The following is a 19,797-nucleotide window of genomic DNA, read 5'->3' as shown; positions in this document are numbered from 1 at the left end:
TCTTTCTCAGAGACAAAAGCATATTTAACCCTGGCGTGTGCACCTCTGGCGTGTCTCTCTCTTCAAAGAAATCTCCAACAGGCATACGGGGACTGAAACTGAAGTGCTCACGGCGTACATTGTGTACCACGTTGCGGCTCAGGTACTAAAAGGAGGAGGCAAAGTGGCATTAATGAAGTCACAGCCCTATCATGCCTTTGTCCAGCAATAGCACAAACAGAACAGGCCAAAGAGCAGAAAATGCTAGCCTGTTGCCCCTGGGCCCAAGAAAGGAGTCTGTGCTTCCATTAAAATGCCCATGAAATGGAATACGAAGCTTCAGCAAAGCTTGAGTAGTTACATCCTTGTGAAAAGGCATTAAATTATTTCTGTATATTATATAGTAGGTCCCCTCACTTCTTAGAGAATAGCAAATCTAGCTGCTTTGTACAAATGAAGAGCTTATCCAAAGATTTTCTCCCTTTACCTCATATTTCTTAGAAATTTAATGTGTATACGTTGTCTGTTTTCCTATGACTTTTAGCTCAAGCAACATAATATCAGTACTTTTTCTTTCTTAGATGTAGTTAAAAAAAAAAAAAATTCTGTTTAAAGACAGAAAGGGATTAAATTTTTTTTTTTCCCTAAAGCTTTCTTGAAGGTCAGGGGCTTTCTCTATGAAAAAGTAGTAAATAGTTCCTGTAACGTGTGAAGCCGTAGCCGGCCTTAAATCATCCTTTCTGGCTAAGGGTAGAATAGCGAATACTAGTATATATTGTTCGGGCTGCTTTTAGTTTCTCTTAATCAAAATTTAATTAGATGATAGAATTCAAAAACTTGTATACATGTTCCTACTTGGTGTACTGATAATCATTTGAAAGTAAAGACTTTGTCATACATTACAAAGAAAAAAAAAATGCCCATGAAAGCTACATTACCTTGATCACTTCTGGAAACTGTTTCATCCTCTTCCCACAGGGGCCATAATACCATGTCTCCCCTTGCCATCGGTGGCTACCCTTCTTGATGCGCACCTCTCTCCGCCACCTGCCAGAGAAGCACACGTGCCCTGCTGCCAGGTCACACCCCTACCCACAGCCAAGCCATCCCAGGAGCCAAGCCCAGAGATGACCCTCCCAGCATCTATCTTACTAGAACTGCAGGTAGATGCAAACACAGCGGGAGACACAAGCTTGGCAGGCAGGCAGGCCTGAGCTCTACAAATCCCTCAGGGCCTGGGGGGTGGGGGTAGCAATACACCAAAATGCACAGGCCCAGAAAGACCTCCACCCTGCTTTTACAAGGTCAGTGTGATGAGCAGCCAGGAATCCCCCCCCCCAATGCCATTCAAGGCAATTGCTGGGTTTCCGATGAGGAGGATGAAGACTAGAAGAAAAGGGAGAAGGGGGGGGGGGGGGGGGGCAAGCAGAAGGATAAACTTGCTGCTGACTCCATAAAATGACTCTGTAGGCCAAGGTTTAGTAAGGAACTCTGTGTTCTGAGAAACAGATTATTCTAAGACTAAGCCTTATCTTTCTCTCAAAACTTTAAGCAGAACTCAGACTTGGTGACCACAAGTTGCCTAGAGGGGTGGGGGTGGGGACAATCAGGAAGGCAGTCATTCTTATGAGGCCTTTGGTGTCAACTGGCTTGCTCATTCTGGTCACATACTGTTCCTGTCCTTACCTTGCCAAAGAGCATTTAAAAAAAAAAAATCCCAATTCATCAAGACTTAGCCACTCCCCACTCACTGCTATCCCTTCTCTAAGCATATAAAACTCGTCAGCTAATTTGGGTATCTGAGCTCTAGGGTCACCAGCTGGGTTTGGAAAAGATAACAGCTGCAGCCCCTGGAGCAAAAATCCGAATGGCCACAAGGTGAGGAAAGAATAGGTGAGGGGAGGCAGATCTTGGGAGAAGGAGGAAAGCCTAAGAATCTCAGGCATTACCATTGCAGATAACTGTCCTTTAATCCATTCTTGCCAAGCCCATTCCTCTCCATCTCAAATGAGATGACCTCTCTTCCCTTCTTCCTAAAGTCATTCATTAAATTTGTCAAGGTCAATGTATGTAGCAAACTAGAGCATTTACCCATGTTGGAGGGGAAGACGAACTTCTTCTGGGGTGGCAATACGTCTCCTCAGGACATCACCTTGAGAGGAAGATGGGGGATACCCAACTTAAGAATTCAAGCAAAACAGTGAAACTGGCCAGCAGGGAAGGGCTAAATGCCACACAGGACAAAAACTTTTCTTTAAACTGGCTAGGAATGGAACAGAATCTGGACACTCACCACTACCAGAAGTAGTGACTCCTTCTCCAGTGATCTCTTCCAGGTCAGTGGTGGTTTCAGGGAAGGTGTTGACATCCTTATCTGCTGGGGAGGCTGTTGGGAGGACAGCTACTGGGGAAGCTGCAGGGGACACTTTTGGGGAGGTCACTGGGGAGCCTGTCAAGGAGACTTCTGAGGAGACTGGTGGGAGGGCTGCTGAGGAAGTTGGAGAGACAGCTGGGAAGGCTGCTGGGGAGATGACTGGGGAAATTTCCGGGGAGACTGCTGGCGAAACCGCTGGGGAGACTTCTGGAGAGATTTCCAGGGAGGCTGCTGGCGAAACTGCCAGGGAGATTGCCGGGGAGGCTGTTGGCGGGACTGCTGGTGAAGTTGCTGGATGGAGCTGAATAGTGGATGACTGGTCAGAGGCTGGCTGGGTCAGAGGTGGTGGGAAGTCTGAAGCCTGAGTCTCCATTTCTTCCTGTTCTGCATCACTACCATTATTCAGGTCAAAGCTGTTATCTAGAATGCAAAGGGACAAAATGGGTAAGGAAAAATGGTGTCCTACAAAACAAGAGAATCTACTCAGTCAAACCTGGACTAAGCTAAACAGAGTTACTTAAGAGGACTTTTCCCTAGGGTTGGAAAACATGAAGTAGCCTCTGGCTGTCCTCCCCAGCCATTCATGAAGGTTAAAGGGTAACCTTCTGTATTCACTGTGTGAAGTACTTTTTACCTGGAGCCAATAAGTAAGGCCTTTGGCCACCTTTTTACTGCAAACTCCAAGTCCTACAGGTTCTGGGCACAGGGCAGACAGAAGTCAGAGTGAGCAGCCTGTGCCTTTTTTAGTCCCCACGATAGCCCCCTCTCCTCCCAGTAAGGCACCCACCCCTAAGACCCTAACTATGGAACTGGTTCTCTCACCTGTTCTCAGGCCAAAGACTCTTTGTCCTACCTCTCTTCACTTACCTTGCAGGACAGACTCCCCAAGGACAGGTGGAGAGGTGGGGCTGGCAAAGATAGAGGCTGAAGTTTGACTGTCATCTGCCAGGAGACTGAAGGCAGTGGCGTTATTGAGGGAAGGGCAATCAAGGGCAGAAATCACAGGGCTGTCCTCAAGAGGCAGCTTGTCCTCTGCACCCATCAGCTCCGTGTCATCTATACCATAGAGTCCTCCACTCACTGGCTCTTCAGGAGGTGGAAAAATCAGAAAACAAGATTTAAGAAATACTGGTCTCACTATATCCCAATTCTAGTTAGTTCACATGTTAAGGTTCTTTCTAATATTAAATTAAGGAAATTTTACAACTCTCTCCCTGAAACAGTAAAGTCACCAGGCTATAGGGATTGTAAAAGCTTGAAGTAGAAATGAAGGGCAAAGCACTGGCTCAATATCAACCCAAAGATCAACACAAAATTCTAGCATCCACCTTAAAATCGGCCTTTCTTATATTTCAGTGGGGCAAAAGGTAATTGTTCACTGGCAACAGTTTTCTGTTAGAGAAATCTCTATTAGAGATAGTTAGACCCAAACAGCCCAACTGTGTGGTAATAAGTCCTTATCCAGTGATTTATTACAGCCCAGGGCTCCTGGCCAAAAGGAACACTGGGAGAGAACCTGGGAAATGAACCAATTCAGCTCAGAGTGCAGTTGGCCTAGTCAGCCAGTGGGATGAAACTATGGTCGGCCACAGGATTATTTGGATTTGGGCCCCAATGCTCCAAATTCCTCAATACTTTCCCTGGTTTACCATCTCTTCTAGGTGATAGAAGCTGGCTACCTTTTGCATGGACAAATTGAAGGGAGCCAGCCTCTAAGCCTACCCGGTGCCAGAGGGTTGAAGGGCTCCAGAGAGACTTCACTGAGGATTGGAGTGTCTTCCAGTTGATCAGGAAGATGTGAAGGATCATCTAAGCAGCTCACTGTGGGGTCAGGGACCAAGACTGAGACCTCCTGGTGTAATGAGTCCACAGAAGGGACAGAGCCATTGTAGCCACACATCTTCAGTTCTAGGAAATCCCAGAAAAGAGCAAAAGTCAAAATCAGTGCCTTCAACTGGCTCATTCAGCTGTAGCAGGCAGGCAGTCTTTGCTAGTGGGATGTTCACTCTTCAGTAATCCTAAGTATCAGTCCTATGTTGGGTTCCAATCATACCAAGATACTCTAGTGAGCAACGCTAATAAAACCCTATAGCAGGTAAAGAGAGGAGAAAGGAGAGCAGGGTCTGAGACAAGAACCCCATCATGTTCTCAGCTATGTTCCCCATCCAGTGGGAACAGGTGGTAAACAGAGAAAATACCCTGTGATTTTATAGGGTGGTCGCCCTTATATTTGGAATCAATGCCAAAATAAGCATTTATAAATTTTGAGGAAAGAGGAGAGGAACTGTCATATGTACCAATGCTAACAACAACAACAACAGCAACAACAACAACAGGAAACTGAGTAGACCAGCAATGTTATGCTATGCCTGCTTCCTTCCCTCCTTCAGGTGCCAATCACTACTAGGGCTCAGCCCACTTTAGCAGCCCAGTCTGGCCTTGCCATAGTCAAGTCAAATTGGCTTCAATGCCCTCTGCTAATGCCCCAACCCCTTCCTATATTTTGGAAGAAGCCCTTCTCGATGCAGGGTGTCTGTTGGGGCTGTTTTGGGCTCGCCCACCTGCCCTCTCCAGGCCAGCAGCTCTGCATGAGCTTGAAATAATTTGCACTCCCACTCGCGCGAGCTGGTGCTGCTGCCACAAAAACACCAGCCACTTGGCTCTGCTAATCACCAACATGCAAATCAGCCTCCACTGCAGAGAGCTGGAAAGACAAGTTTTCCTCACCTCAAAAAGCCACTGCCCCCCATAGCCCCATTTTTCCTCTCCCAGCCCAGCTCACAGACCCAGAGTTATACCTGGCTGCTCTTCTTCCAGCTCCAGGCTGCCTACCAAGCCAGTGCCATTCTCTGCCACAACTGATGTCAGCTCCTTTTCTGCCGCCTCATCAGGATGGATACCACTGCCTACTTCCTGGGAGGGTGCAAAGGTCTGGATGCTGGATCCCAACATAGGAGAAGTCTGTGGGGAGGTGAAAAAACTAGGGGGTCCATTGGGCATCACCTCAAAATTCTGGTCAGGAAAGGAATCATACAGTTCCTGTGAGTCAAAGTTAAGCCCCATGGGACTCTGGGTACCGTTGGCCCAGAACTCTTGGCTCCCAGCCCGAAGGTTAGTGTTGTGACTTGGGGATGAAGGTTGCCGGCTGCCCCCAAGGATGCCGTTGAGTGGGTATTGTCCCCCCGAGAACTGGGAGAGAAGGGGTGGGTCCTTGAGGTTGCTGCCAGGATTGGCAGATGGGTACTGCGAGTAGTTCCAGAGACAGTCGTAGGCCACGCTGGGGTGATGGAGGTGTGAGGTGCTGGAGGAGTGGGGAGCAGAGTTCAAAATCCCTGAAGTAGTAGTGTGAGATACAGTAGATAAGCCATTAACATTCACATCCCCATTCAAACCTGGCAGAGAAAGAGGGAAAGGGTCAGTTACAGATATGTACGCAAGAAATTCTACCACTTCTACCAAAAGCACAGCACTGACTAGAAAAAGGGAAGGTGAAGGGGAGGGGGATTCCCCCTCTGCTATATTTATAGCTTTTCAGTCTCCAGGGAACACCAAACCCAGATGCTCCTGGATGTAAGCTTAGCAACTGCTTCTGAGGCTGCTGAGTAGGGGGCTGGGGAGCTCTCCTGGCCTATCAGAGGAGCGACCAGTAGAGAGCTGGCTGCTGCTGATGCTCAGGGCTTTTTATTTTTTTTAAATGAAGCTGCTTGCAGACTCCCTACAGTGACTTGCATTCTTCTCCACCCTCACTCCCTAGAGGAATTCTTCCCTTGGAGTGGCATGACTGAATTCTCCAGGCCCCCCTTACCCCAGAGCCCGTTTGGCCCTGCAGTGGCACCAGAAGGGACAGCCTCCACCTCACTGGCACATGCAGATCCAGCACTTTGTGCTGGGCTAAGAATAGAATCTGCAGTCACCACAGCGGCAAGATCCCAACTCAGAAGGCTGGGCTTGGCCCCTCCCCATAGAAACTGGAGGGTAATATTGCAGGGGAGAAATGACTGCATGACCAATGCTACAGACTTCAGGTCTCAACACCAATGGTAACCTCTGGACTGGAGGACAATTCAAATAAAAGGAACCAAGATACTAAAGAAACTGAGGGGGAGGGGGTCCTCCAGTGAAATAAAGGAGCTTCTATCTATCTGCAACCCCCTTAGGGAGAAGAGAAGGCAGAGGTGGTTAAGTATAAACCTATGGCAGTATTTTTCTGCTGTAGGGAAGGAGGAAGCATTTGGGCTTCTCTATGCTTCTAAGTATAAAGTACCTGAAATCCAAGCAAGATTAGAGAAGTACTTGGCAGAGCAATGTACAGAGCAACTGATAAGCCAAATCCAGGAAAAGACCTGATCCTGGCAGCAATACTTCCGTCTGGAATTATAGATGCTTCTCTCTAGGGACCTAGGTAAAAACTCTCTCTGTCCCTCTCTCCTACTCTCAAGGACAGGGGTGGCACAGACTTCAAGTATCTGCCCTCTTCTCTTATTACACAAATTTAAAGGCAAACACATCCCAACCTTCACCCAACCCCTCCACCCCCAATCCTAGGGCTGGCTTCTCTAACCTTTAAAAACAGCTTTTCAGAGGGCCGGACCTTTCTCTCTCTCACGGGTCCAGAAGTGGGTACTGGAAGCAGTAGCCACCTCACCGCTCTCTGGCAGTAGCCAGGGAACAGGGCTGACAGAAGAGCAGACCAAGATGAAAAAGCCAGTATGTTTTTCTAACCCCTTCCCACCTAAGTCAAGACTAAGAGTGCTGCTTCCATAAATCCCTAGAACTTATTCTTAGAAACTTGGTTTCTCTCCAGCAGCTGGAGTTCTGAGGATTTACTTCCTCCCTCCCCACCTGGCAGGAAAAAAGACCTGTTGTGAGGTAGCTAGCCCAGAGGGGAGCCAAATCTTGTCCCATCAACCTGCTCTAAAGGAAGGATGCCCACTCCCTCCCCAGGCCATGTGACCCTCACACTCACTTTTCCCTTGCTGGGGGAAGTTCATGGGAGACCCGTTAGTGTAGAGGCCCTCCCCTGAGGAGGGAGAGGGTTTCAGTCCTGAGGCAGCAGGTGCAGGGGGAAGGCCAGTAAAGTTAAAATGGTCGTTTGCCTCCATTTCTGTAGGAGGGGAGAGAGAGGGGAAAAAAAAAACACTGGCGGTTAAACAAGATTATATCACCTGGAATCTTCTAGAGGGAATGCCCCCTCCCTTCCCTCTACTTACCCTTCTCCTACCTATGTATTGGGGGGTATTTCGGGAAGTACAGGTTGAAAAAGAGAAGAGGAGGAGGAAATATACCCGTAACCTGGGCAATGACCCTACAGCCTGGAGTAATCTTCCCCCTGTGTAAACCTCACACTCTTAACTTCTAGTCCAGGTTATCCCTCTATGTTAGATATGATATTATTAACCCTCTATTATAACATTTAACCTTTTCCATCCTTTAGTTTTCCTTCCCCTCAAGGTAAGGCCAGAGTCCCACTTCCATGGACCACAGAAGGTTCTCAATGCCATCTTTTTGATAAGAAGCCATGGAGATGGGGGTATTGGCAGAAAAAGCATATTTGGTACATATGCTGCTTTGTTTTATCATTATACTTGAGTTAAATAATTTCCATCTTATCCTATCCATAGCCCTAGGCATCTAAAGAAGATAGCAATTACCTTGACAAAGGGATTTGAAAAGAATACGTTTAGGAAAGGTGACCAAAATGGCAAAACTCAAATCATCCAGCAACACTTCTATTCTTTTTCATGGTTTTCTAAGAACACAACTCAGAAACATGTCAGAGCTGGACAACTGACTAGAGGGTGTCCCAAGGAATATTATTCTCTTATACCTATTATGGTTACTTCCTAGTGTTTTGGTTTTGTAGCTTAAATGTAAAGAGTCATGGAAAGAATAGCTGGACATCTTACATTTGTAAAGGTAGTGGCTCCTTGGAGGGGTAGTATGGTTAAAAAGCTTTTCACCCTGTCCTGAATATGAGGTGATATAGTACTAGGAATGAGAAGAAGTCCTTGGTCAGAATATAGTTGACGAAGATAAAAGGGAAGAAACACAGGAAGCAGAAGCCAGAATTATTGGTTAAGTCTGACATATCAATCAGAAACTTATGATGTACTAGTGCATACTAATTTGATATGTAAGAAACATGATCCTCATATAGAAAAAGCAACTCCTTGGGTTACTATGTTTTTAAAAAGGGCAGAAGAATTCAGGTAGAAAGATTTCTTTATCAAGCTCCCAAGATAAGGCAATAAGACCTAGATGATGTTTTAAATAACCTCTTTTTAAAAAGAATCAGAAGTAAAGCTGTTTAAAGAATGAATAAATTGATTAAGAACAGGGGCGCCTGGGTGGCTCAGTGGGTTAATCGTCTGCCTCTGGCCCAGGTCATGATCCCATGGTCCTGGGATCTAGCCCTGCATTGGGCTCTCTGCTCAGCGGGGAGCCTGCTTTTCCTTCTCCCTCTGCCTCCCCCCCACCCGGCATTTGCTCTCTCGTTCACTCTCTCTCTCAAATAAATAAAATCTTTTAAAAATAAATAAATAAGGGGCGCCTGAGTGGCTCAGTCGTTAAGCGTCTGCCTTCGGCTCAGGTCATGATCTCAGGGTCCTGGGATCGAGCCCCACATCGGGCTCCCTGCTCCGCAGGAAGCCTGCTTCTCCCTCTCCCACTCCCCCTGCTTGTGTTCCCTCTCTCGCTGTGTGTCTTTCTATCAAATAAATAAATAATCTTTAAAAATAAATAAATAAAGGGCGCCTGGGTGGCTCAGTCAGTTAAGCGACTGCCTTCGGCTCAGGTCATGATCCCGGGGTCCTGGGATCGAGTCCCGCGTCAGGCTCCCCACTCTGCAGGGAGCCTGCTTCTCCCTCTCCCACTCCCCCTGCTTGTGTTCCCTCTCTCGCTGTGTCTCTCTGTCAAATAAATAATAAAAATAAAATCTTTAAAAAAAAAAATAAATAAAAATAAAAATAAAAATAAAAAATAAATAAATAATAAATAAAAATAAATAAATAAATAGATTAAGAACATGTATGACCACTGCCCAAGATTTGTAAGAATCATGTTCCTAAATATGCTAGATGATGCAAACTAGACACATTAAGTGTTTCGAACATGAAATATAAACTCTGGGGCGCCTGGGTGGCTCAGTCGTTAAGCGTCTGCCTTCGGCTCAGGTCATGATCCCAGAGTCCTGGGATCTTGCCCCGCACCAGGCTCCCTGCTCTGAGGGAAGCCTGCTTCTCCCTCTCCCGCTCCCGCTCCCTCTGCTTGTGTTCTCGCTCTCTGTCAAATAAATAAAATCTTTAAAAAAAAAAAAAAAAAAGAAATATAAAACTCTGTATTTATGACATGGTAGCTATAAGATTTTCTAGGCTAAATAGCCTGTCTTTACCTTTATCAATTTTAACTGAAATAAAAAAAAACCAATAAAAGCAATTCATATTTTGTTGACATAAGGGGAAGAAGTTTTTAGGATCGAGTGATTTCCCATCTTCACTCTAAAATAAGCAGCAGAGCTAAACCTGCTGAGCATCAAAGAAACTGGATTTCTACAGAGAAAGACCTCAGGATCTCGGAGGATTTTCCTATCCTACAAGGGCCACTCCTCAGTAATAAGGGGTCCGAAAAATAAGCATCTTGGAATAATAAGCTTCTGAAATGAAAGACATCAAGGGGAAAGTTCATTCCCTAATCCTCTAGGTTAGGTTCCTTCCAAAGCTTACATCACAGAGTAAAGAGGACATGCAATAATTCATTTCGGAAGTCCTAGAAATGCTATTCCTGGAGAGCCAATCTCATCTGATCCCCACCTCTTCCCTTCCCCAGTTTTATGCACAGCCACACCTCCCATGTGTGTGACATATACACCTTCTCTCCTATGTGCACCAAACAATATCCTTCCACTCAATGACAGGCCACAGTTCATTTTTCCATTTTCTATTTGTTGTTTTTTTTTTAAGATTTTATTCATTTGAGAGAGAGAATGAGAGACAGCACAAGAGGGAAGAGGGTCAGAGGGAGAAGCAGACCCCCAGCCGAGCAGGGAGCCCGATGCGGGACTCGATCCCGGGACTCCAGGATCATGACCTGAGCCGAAGGCAGTCGCTTAACCAACTGAGCCACCCAGGCGCCCTTCCATTTTCTATTTGAATCTGTGAGGAAACTAGTGACCTTCTCCTCTCTGCTACTCTGGGAAAGCATAGCATTTCCGGTCTCATAAATTACATACTAATAAGAATAAATGGATGGCTCACAGAAATCAGTTAAGTAAAAGGAATGGGAAGTTATCTAGTGCCTGAGGTCTGTTTCCCCACTAGCCTCTACTGAAGGGTCATGAGAACCACAATCACTTCATTGACAAGAAGCTTCCTAGAAATATAAAATACTCTTTGTGCTGTACAGTGAAAACAGCACAATATAGTGGGCTCTACGTTCAAATCCCAGCTCTACTACCATTAGCTGTGTGACCCTGGACAAGTTACTTAACATTGCTGAGCCTCAGTTTCATCATTAGTAAAAATTTTAGTACCCACCTCCAGGGCCTGGGAGGATAAAAAGATAACCAGACTCAAAAGATCAAAATATAAATATAACTTAAAACCATTACTGGGGGCGCCTGGGTGGCTTAGTCAGTTAAGCATCTGACTCTTGATTTTGGCTCAGGTCATGATCTCAGCATTGTGGGATGGAGCCCTGAGTGGCACTTAGAGCAGAGTCTGCTTGAGATTCTCTCTCTCCCTCTGCCTCCTCACTCCCCCCTTTCTGGCTCTCAAATAATAAAATCTTAAACAACAACAACAAAACCACACACACACACACACACACACACACAAACACCCCAAAACCATTACCAGTACTACAAAAGTAGGAGTAATCCTCCCAGCCACACTTCCTTACACTTGACTCTTAATTTCACATGCACTTAACTATGGGATCACTTATGGCAATGCAAAAATGTGGAGAGCTATTCTAAGCAATAAACCCAGGGTTATTTCATTTTAACCTTCCTACCCAAGATGCTTTTCACAATAATGCCTGAAGGTAAATTATGACCTCCCATCTATGCCCTCCCTCCTACTAAGGAGAACAGGTAAAGCAAAGGAGAATATCTCCCTTAGAACTAATAGGATTTTGGCCAAATGAAAAAAGAAATCAGGGCGCCTGGGTGGCTCAGTTGGTTAAGCGACTGCCTTCGGCTCAGGTCATGATCCTGGAGTCCCGGGATCGAGTCCCACATTAGGCTCCCTGCTCAGCAGGGAGTCTGCTTCTCCCTCTGACCCTCCTCCCTCTCATGCTGTCTCTCATTGTCTCTCTCGCAAATAAATAAAATCTTAAAAAAAAAAAAAAGAAAAAAGAAATCAGTCGGCGCCCAACCCCCAGAATAGCAGACAGCTCTCATGACCAGGAAGAACAATCAGGCCAGTACCCAGCCCACTCCCAGTAGTGTGTAAATGGATCTCCTAAGAGACTCTGTGCTTCATTTGTAAGAATTAAGGGACATTGCTCCTTGAGCTTGAAGCAGTAAAGCCCTTGCCACATGGCCAAATAAGGCTGTTTTTCTCAGTCCCAATTGAAGAGCTACTTACTCTGTGGACCTGTGACATGGTTTTAACACAAAAAGGCTGACAATGCACCAAGTGTTGAAATAAGTATTACAGATTTCAACACTGTTGCAGGTGCCCTGGCCAATCCTAACACTCAAGACTTCTGAGGCTAACCCCGAAAGACAAGACACATTAACCATCCAGCCAGACACTTTGGCAGTATCTGCAGCTCTTTGGTTCATTCCTCCCATACAGTATACCAAAGTTCCAAAAATAGAGAGGTTCCTACATTTGGGAGGGGGGAGGGAAGAGGTGGGGAGAGCTTTCAAATGTTTATCTTTATGAAACAGGAAACGCCAATTTTACTGTATAGTAAATAAATCATACCACTATGTTTTAGCTCCATAATTGTGAATATTATAAAGGATATTTCTCAACTCTACTCATCTCTGGATTCACGAACCATACTCTCATATAGTGGTTCCTAACCAGGGGTGATTTTGCCTCTGGGGACATTTAGTAATGTTGAAAGGTATATGCTACTGGCATCTAGTAAGTAGAAGCTAGAGATGTTTCTAATAATCCTGCAATACACAAGAGAGCCCACCACAACGAAGCCTCATCTGGCTCAAGATAGCATTCGTGCCAAGGGTGAAAAATCTTGCTATAATAAAAAGCTGCCCCATTCCCCAGTTCCTATCCCCACACCCTGAGGGAGTTAAAAGATGTTCTGAATTTTATATCTAAAAATCCCTTCCTAGAGAAGCTGTCTTCCTCCACCAAGACAGAGTTCAAAATGCCAACCCATGTCTTCTCCAGCGCATTCTGACAGCCTTGGTAACAATCTGCCCTTGGAACTCTGACAGCCTACAGCATGTACGGACTGAGGCTCATTCTCTCAAAATGTGCTTTCTTTAACCCCCTTTCATAGTCAGGGCAATGAGGTAGGAGAATGATGAAAAAAGACTACATAATCTAAGAGCAGCTACTCAAAGACAACTGCCATGTCTAGGCTGCTCAGAACACAAAGATGATTGTTCTCCATTCTTACTTCTTCCAAACTGTGTAGGTTCTACAGCATCAATTGGATATTATGTTGTACCATTATATGTCCAGCACCTAATTTAGGGCTAAGTACATAAAAGAACCGAAGGAAATACCTAGACAAATGAATGAGTAAATCTATCTTTTCTGCCACTGCCAGCTTACTCATCCAATAAAAGTTGTGGTTTTTGCTCAGAGAACCCAAAAATTCAGCTTCATTCTTCACAGAGGTAACAATTTCTAGAGGGAAGAGAGGCCCCAAATCTTGACATATTTTAGACAGTTGTCCCCTACAGAAAACAAGGCCTAGAAACAGAGAAGTACTGAGAATGTAAGGGGCAGTAAATTTGAGCTCTAAATTAGTAAAATGTTTTGCTTGATTTAACTGAACACTTAAGGTACACAGGAGGTTTTAAAATATGTGTTGACTGAATAAAGGATATATGATGATCTAGATTAGGTTTTCTGCCACAGTTCTCACTAGTCCCTTCACTGTCAGAGGAATGGAAATGCCTCTGAAATTACAGGACAGTAAAAGCCAAATTCCAGAGGTTGTAACAAGGTTATTTCCCTCGTTCAGCCCTAATTGTTTCTCAGAATTTCAGTTCTAACAGTTAAGGACTCAACCCTTTCCTTCAAGAAGATATCCCACCTCCCCCCGCCCCCCCTCCCAAAAAAAACCCTGAGCTGAGCAAGCGGGTTAAGAATCCCATTTAGTGAGGTCATGGAGAGTTCAACCCAAGTAGACCAAAAGTAGTGAGACCACCTTTCTCTTAAGAACCCTCATGTCTTAGTTTTTTGATCAATTTTTGTTAAGGTTAGATTATCCTTTTAGTTTGTAAAATGCCCTCTTAATTATTCTCTGTAACTAGAAGGACAAAACACTAATTAACATATTAACACAATGCTACTTTTACTGCCAGTGACCCAATCTAAGAACAATCTCCAGAGCTCATCAAAGATAGGTTTTCTATTGTGCAGAATTTCATAAATTTCAAAATGATACGGACCAAGCTGGTTAAAAAAAAAAAAAAGTCCTTCTGGAGGCACCTGGCTAGCTCAGTAGAGCATGCAACTCTTGATCTCCGGCTCCTGAGTTCAAACCCCATGTTGGGTGTAGAGATTATTTTAATAAAGTCCTCTGACCCATATGCAACTATGCTGATAAAGTATTATTCTTGGGCTATGGGGAATATGAAGACATCCATATCTCAAGAAACAAATTAGGAAGGGCGCCTGGGTGGCTCAGTCGTTAAGCGTCTGCCTTCGGCTCAGGTCATGATCCCAGGGTCCTGGGATCGAGCCCCGCATCGGGCTCCCTGCTCAGCGGGAAGCCTGCTTCTCCCTCTCCCACTCCCCCTGCTTGTGTTCTCTCTGTCAAATAAATAAATAAAATCTTAAAAAAAAAAAAAAGAAACAAATTAGGAAGACTATCTGCCCCAGGAAATACCTCCTGAGTTTTATACTTCACTCTATGTCCTAAGACATAAAAACTTTGGCATTATTGCCTTACTGTACACATCAGAAACAGGTCAAACATCATACCAATTATTGGACTAACTTCTACACGATTTAACAATAAAAGAATATAATATAGCAAACCTCTTCAGAGGTAATCAGAAAGGTCAATGGCAGCAAGACACAGTCACCCTAACAAGCTTTGCTTCTCTCTTGGCAACACCTGATTCCAGAACCACAAGACTGCAAGATGAGCCTCTCAGGGCATTCTAGATTTCTGACTGGCTCTGAGGTCCACCCACCTAGTTCTCTCTATACCTCAAAATTATTTCCTTTATGAAGGAAACAAAAACAGAACACTCAACACTAAGAAATCCACTGCTCTGATAGAAAAATGCATCCATTTTACAAGAAGGACATGGAAAAGTTTGCTTCATTCAGCTTTCTGATTAATCATGTACCAAATGAATCAAAATCTAGTTTCTCAAAATCAACTTCTATTTCCTTTAGAGTGGTCTTTTTCCTGCCTTCACTTTTTTTTTTTTTTAAAGATTTTATTTATTTATTTGACAGAGAGAGAGACAGCGAAGAGGGAACACAAGCAGGGGGAGTGGGAGAGGGAGAAGCAGGCTTCCTGCGGAGCAGGGAGCCCGATGCGGGGCTCGATCCCAGGACCTGGAATCATGACCTGAGCCGAAGACGCTTAATGACTGAGCCACCCAGGCGCCCCTGCCTTCACTTTTCTTAACCCTCAACAGGGAAAATCAATTTACTATTCTGTCAGGTCCCAACTTAGTAAACAAAGGTTGAAGAAAGGGGAACTTAAAATCAGTGTCAAATCAACCCTATCAGAAAACAACTCAAAAGAACCAACCAATCAAGCAGAGATAAGAAAAAGGACAATGACATTGGACTTGTTTTTATTACTTCCATAATATCAACCCCAACAGTTCCAGTGAAAACAGCAACAATGCTATCTTAACTGTGATGATGCTGCTGTCACATAATAATATATCCAACTATTCCTATCTGGACCTCTAATCTAGGAATCTACAATTCAGGTGGGAGGTTTGCGACTGGAAAATACTGAAAAGATAAAAATGCCAGCCTTAAGCAAGCAGTTTTTAGGATAGTCCAAATGATCTCAATATGTCACTTCTCAAAATATAAAATCCTGTCGCCAACTCCTCTAACCAAACCCAGTGTCTAACAAAGTGCCTGGGGACATAGTACAAACAGTCTATCACTATATGCTATAGTAGAAATCTTCTGCAGTTATCAGGTGGGAGAAAGGGACAATCTGAGCACATGATTCTGTGCAGAACAGAGGAAAAAAAGCTCACCACTCTCCAAGAAGGGTAAGGAGAAGATGTCTTTTATGGATTGAAGAGTAAGTCACATGACAGCTAACTCTCATCAGCTGGTTCTGCAGAAGGTAAACCCTCCAGCACCCTACATCAACTAACAGGCTTCCCACAGGGACTATCCTTAGGCTAGAATCACCAGTGAGGAATAAGCCCATCACCTTCACTCTGCAAATCAGTTCCTACCCCAACACATAAATTCCATTCCCTCTTCTTCCACTTCTCAGAATCTACCCTTCTTCATCTCACAAGCTCACTTGACAAGGTGCTCTGCAATACAGAGTTATACACTTAAAGAGTATATTAAGCAGGACCCTAAAAAGTCACTCTCATGCCACAAAAGAGCCCAAGTCTTCCTGGCGGCTCTCTTTGCTCAGAGATTTTGCATCACTAGTATTCAAAGTACAGCGGGGCTGGTGGATGACTGAGTTTGCTTCTCTATGACCTCTAGCTCAAGGAAGAAAAAAAAAAAAATCCAGACGGGGAGGCAGAGATGCTCTGGAGTGGGAGGAGGGGGTTGGTAGATGGGGATTCAGTGAGTCAACTGCAGTGACTACACTTCCAGTTGACAAATGAAGTTTACAAAAAAAAAAAAAGTCGCACGAAAGGACTCCCAAGACCACATGGTTGGCAGGATCCAAGCTTGCCCAGAAGGCCTCAGAAAATGAAACCAAATCTGATTAAAATGGACATTTCAAAACAACAAGAGACGCAGCAGCAAACGCACAGCTGCCATTTCCCGGCCACTTCCTGCAGGAGGCTTGGGGGAAGGGCTGTTTGTGTACAGATGGAGGTGGAAGCTACCCCCCCCCATCGCCCCCGAAGGATGCAAATCTCGCACTCCAATAAATCCTACAAAGGATGTCTGCTATTGGCATTGCCTCTCCTCTGAAAACTGGGAACATTAGGAAAGAAAGGGATGATACCGGATCATCTTTTCCGCCACGGAAATGGGGATCCCCTTAGTGAGGGATCCCCTGCAAGGGGATCCCTCTTTATTCTTCCCTTCAGCCCCTAAAAGCCCAGTCCCCCAGAGGAGTCAGCATCAGCCCTATCAACCCCCTCCCTGGAGTGGGAGACTCCCGAGCCCCTCGAGGGCCCCAAGCTACGCACAGCACCGCTCCAGCAAGGCCCTCTCCTGCTCGCCACGCTCAAGAGAACGTGCACCCCTCACCGAGGGAGACACCCTGAGACCCCTGGAAACCCTTTCTACCCTCTACTCGCCACTGCCAAATCGCCCCAATCCCCACAAACGGAGTGTTTAAACCGCCCAGGGAACCCCCTCACCCACCCTTCGCACTCGGGCAGTCCCCACCCCCACCCGAGGAGGTGGAGCCCCTCCCGGGGATTCCATCCGAGTCCCCCACAGGAGTCATCACCAGCCAGGCGGCTTCTCCGCCTCCTCGTCGTCGTCGTCGTCGTCGTCGCCGCCGCCGCCACCGCCGTCGTCGCCGGGAGCCTCCACAGCTCCTCCCGCCCCCGCCGCCCCAGCCCGGGTCTTCAGCAGACCCTCCAGCCCCCTTCTCCTCTCAGCCCCTTGGGCAGGGAGACCCCCGTCCCAGGCTGGGTCCTAACAGGATATAAGCTCGAGTCAGCTTCTCGCCCAAGGCGAGGCTCCTGGCAGCACGGAGCCTCTGTTCCCTGAGGGAAGCCTCGGATGAAAGCGGGGCTCCCTCCCCTCAGGCCCCCAGCCACAGACCCAACAGACCTGAGGCGGCGGCGTCCAGCCCGGCTCGGGGCTTGTCTCTCCCCGGGGGACGGGTGGTTCACATGGCCGCGCTCCGGGCGCCAGGAGGGGAGGGGAACCGCGGGGGAGGGGGTCTGGGGTCCGGGAGGGGGGAGGGGGACGCGGCTCAACCGCGGGGCCCGAGCGGAGCCAACATGGCCGGCGGGGGAGGAGTGAGCCGAAGCCGGAGGGGGCGGGGAAGCTGCGGCCGAGAGAGAGCCGCCCTCCTCAGCCTCCACCACCGGGTCCTAGCGCCGGGCATCTTCGGTCGCCCGACCCGGATCTGGGTCCTAGCGCCGCGGTGTCCCCTAGCCTACCCAACAGCTCCCTCTGCCTAGTCTCATTGTGGGCGGTAGTCCTGTTTCACACTGAGCAAACTGAAAGGCGTGCCATGATCCCAAAGGTTACCCTAAAAGACTAGACCAAAATTTTAGGACCAAGGCATCTGCCATTCCCCTAACAGGGGTGGGGGTAGAGCTGGAGGTGAAAATTTCAAGGGCAGTTATTTCCCAGGCTGGGTAGTTGGAAAGTGGAAGTGTAGAAGTGGAAAGGTTAGTCAGGAAAGTTCAGTCCCGAAAAGGGGTGGAGAAAGGCAAGGGCCTGCAGCATCTGCTGCCCACTCACCTCTGTCCCGTGGGGGAAGCCTCGTCCTGCTGGATCACCACTTTCCCAGCGACATCTGCAGGATTCTGGGGGTTGGGAAGATTCCTGTGCATAGGAAAAGGAAGCTCGGCTCTGGAACCGGACAAGGAAGACCTGAGTCTAGCCTACACCTGGTCAGAGTGGCAGGGTATTAGCCGGAAAACTGACACAGCAAATAAGATGTCCCAAATGTCCACCTATTCTATAACCCCAGTACTTTTTTTTGATAGGGCTAAATGACTGTGTGAAATCTGAGAACAGGAAAGAAAAAACTAGCAGAGGACTAGAGTTTGGCTCTCATCTAAAATGTCTATTGTGGGGCCCCACGATGGAAAACAGTGTCTACATATATAATGTTAGAATTTAGAAAATTTCTGGCTCAACCTGCTCTGGTTTGGCAGATTAAGAAATTAAGGTCCAGAGAGGTTAACAGACTCGTTCAAGGTCAAACAGTGGACAAAATGTGACTAGAAACCAGGTCTGTAACTCAACAGACTTTGCAGGCTTCAAGATAATTCCTATTCAATGCGATGCAGTTCTACAAACAATTGCAAAACTCAGGCTGAATATTCTGGAAGAGGAACAGAGTGTGGATAATGAAACTGGCAGGTTGAAGGGTCAACAAACACCGTTCCCTTTGGGGGTCTGGAGAGGAAGAAAATCTGAAAACTGGATGGGGATAGGGCAAGGCAGGGCCAAATACATCAGTCTGGATTGGATTTCCTTACTCCACAGAGGAGTGGGCTCTTTCTCAATTTGGCGAACAGACTCTACTCCCCGCTACAAATGGTTCAGAGAAGCTAATAAAGAAGCGAGCTTCAGAAAGCCTTAAAGTGTGTGGGCCAGAAGGAAGAGGCTAAGAGGGTTAGAAGGGTTTCTCTCCCGTTCCTGAGAAAAGTAGATTACCAGGGGAAGGAGTAGACAGGTATAAATCAAAACCCTTCTCTCCTCCCTAAGTAACAGATCTATAGGTCACCATTGAGAAAAAAATAAAGACCCTAACAGCCTACTGACCTTAAGTTTCTGAGTTAAGTGGGGGCCACACTCAGGGGATAGGGGTCCTTCCTTCTGGAGAAAGCAGGGATCGAGCAAACTTCAGCTAAGGAATTCCCCACCTTCTCCAAAATAAAAAATAATAAAGGCAGATGAAGAGAGCTCAGGGATTGAAAGTGGCTTCCTAAAGGGCCAGGGAAGAGAGCTAGTATCTCTTTTTTCTCTTCCCTTTTCCAGGGCAGATGAGGGATAATCTTCCTCCCTCCCGCCCCCAATCGTAGAGCTGGCCAGTCAGAGACGGGAGGCAGGGGAGGAGCCTGCGCCCGTCAGACGGGCGTAGCCACGCCCCTTCCCCCACCACCACACACCCACACACACCCACCCGCTGGCTCCACTACGCTCCGGAAGAGCCGGTTACTCCTGTGCCCCACTGACTGCCCCCACCCCTTCCGAGCCCAAGGCCTAGTCTCCAGGGCAACCTCTAGGACTATCCCAGCCAGGAGCGGTAGGGAAGAGGGGTGTTGGATAGGAGGGCCACCTGGGCCACCTGGGATTAGAAATGAAAGTGGGGCAGGATCCGTTCTTCCCATCTGGTGCAGAAAGACTTCAATTACCTTTCTCCCTGAAGGAGTCCCCCTCCTCATCCCATCTAACCAGAGATCTTCCTTGTTCTTT

General features: G+C 46.7%; 1 protein-coding gene across 4 annotated transcripts in view; it reads right to left on the bottom strand.

Moving 5' to 3' along the window:
• The window catches only part of BAZ2A (bromodomain adjacent to zinc finger domain 2A), a 35,053-nt gene that overhangs the window by 11,936 nt on the left and 3,320 nt on the right, over window positions 1–19,797 (bottom strand). For 2 of the 4 annotated variants that reach the window (XM_035002355.1, XM_035002352.1), the window contains exons 2-10: window positions 18,112–18,195; window positions 7,320–7,457; window positions 5,152–5,745; window positions 4,076–4,261; window positions 3,221–3,439; window positions 2,273–2,773; window positions 2,071–2,131; window positions 918–1,026; window positions 44–145 (exon numbers count right to left, since the gene is read on the bottom strand). In XM_035002355.1, the coding sequence (XP_034858246.1) occupies window positions 44–145; window positions 918–1,026; window positions 2,071–2,131; window positions 2,273–2,773; window positions 3,221–3,439; window positions 4,076–4,261; window positions 5,152–5,745; window positions 7,320–7,455 (1,908 nt within the window). In that variant the 5' untranslated portion in view covers window positions 7,456–7,457; window positions 18,112–18,195. Of the gene's footprint in view, window positions 1–43; window positions 146–917; window positions 1,027–2,070; window positions 2,132–2,272; window positions 2,774–3,220; window positions 3,440–4,075; window positions 4,262–5,151; window positions 5,746–7,319; window positions 7,458–17,140; window positions 17,231–17,469; window positions 17,597–18,111; window positions 18,196–19,797 lie in introns of those variants that run through there. The other 2 variants (XM_035002353.1, XM_035002354.1) reach the window with 2 other exon arrangements.

This window comes from Mirounga leonina, unplaced genomic scaffold (assembly GCF_011800145.1).
Source record: "Mirounga leonina isolate KUSES-001 unplaced genomic scaffold, KU_Mleo_1.0 Mir_126, whole genome shotgun sequence".
NCBI lineage: Eukaryota > Metazoa > Chordata > Mammalia > Carnivora > Phocidae > Mirounga > Mirounga leonina.
This window is presented reverse-complemented; position numbering and strand designations above follow the sequence as displayed.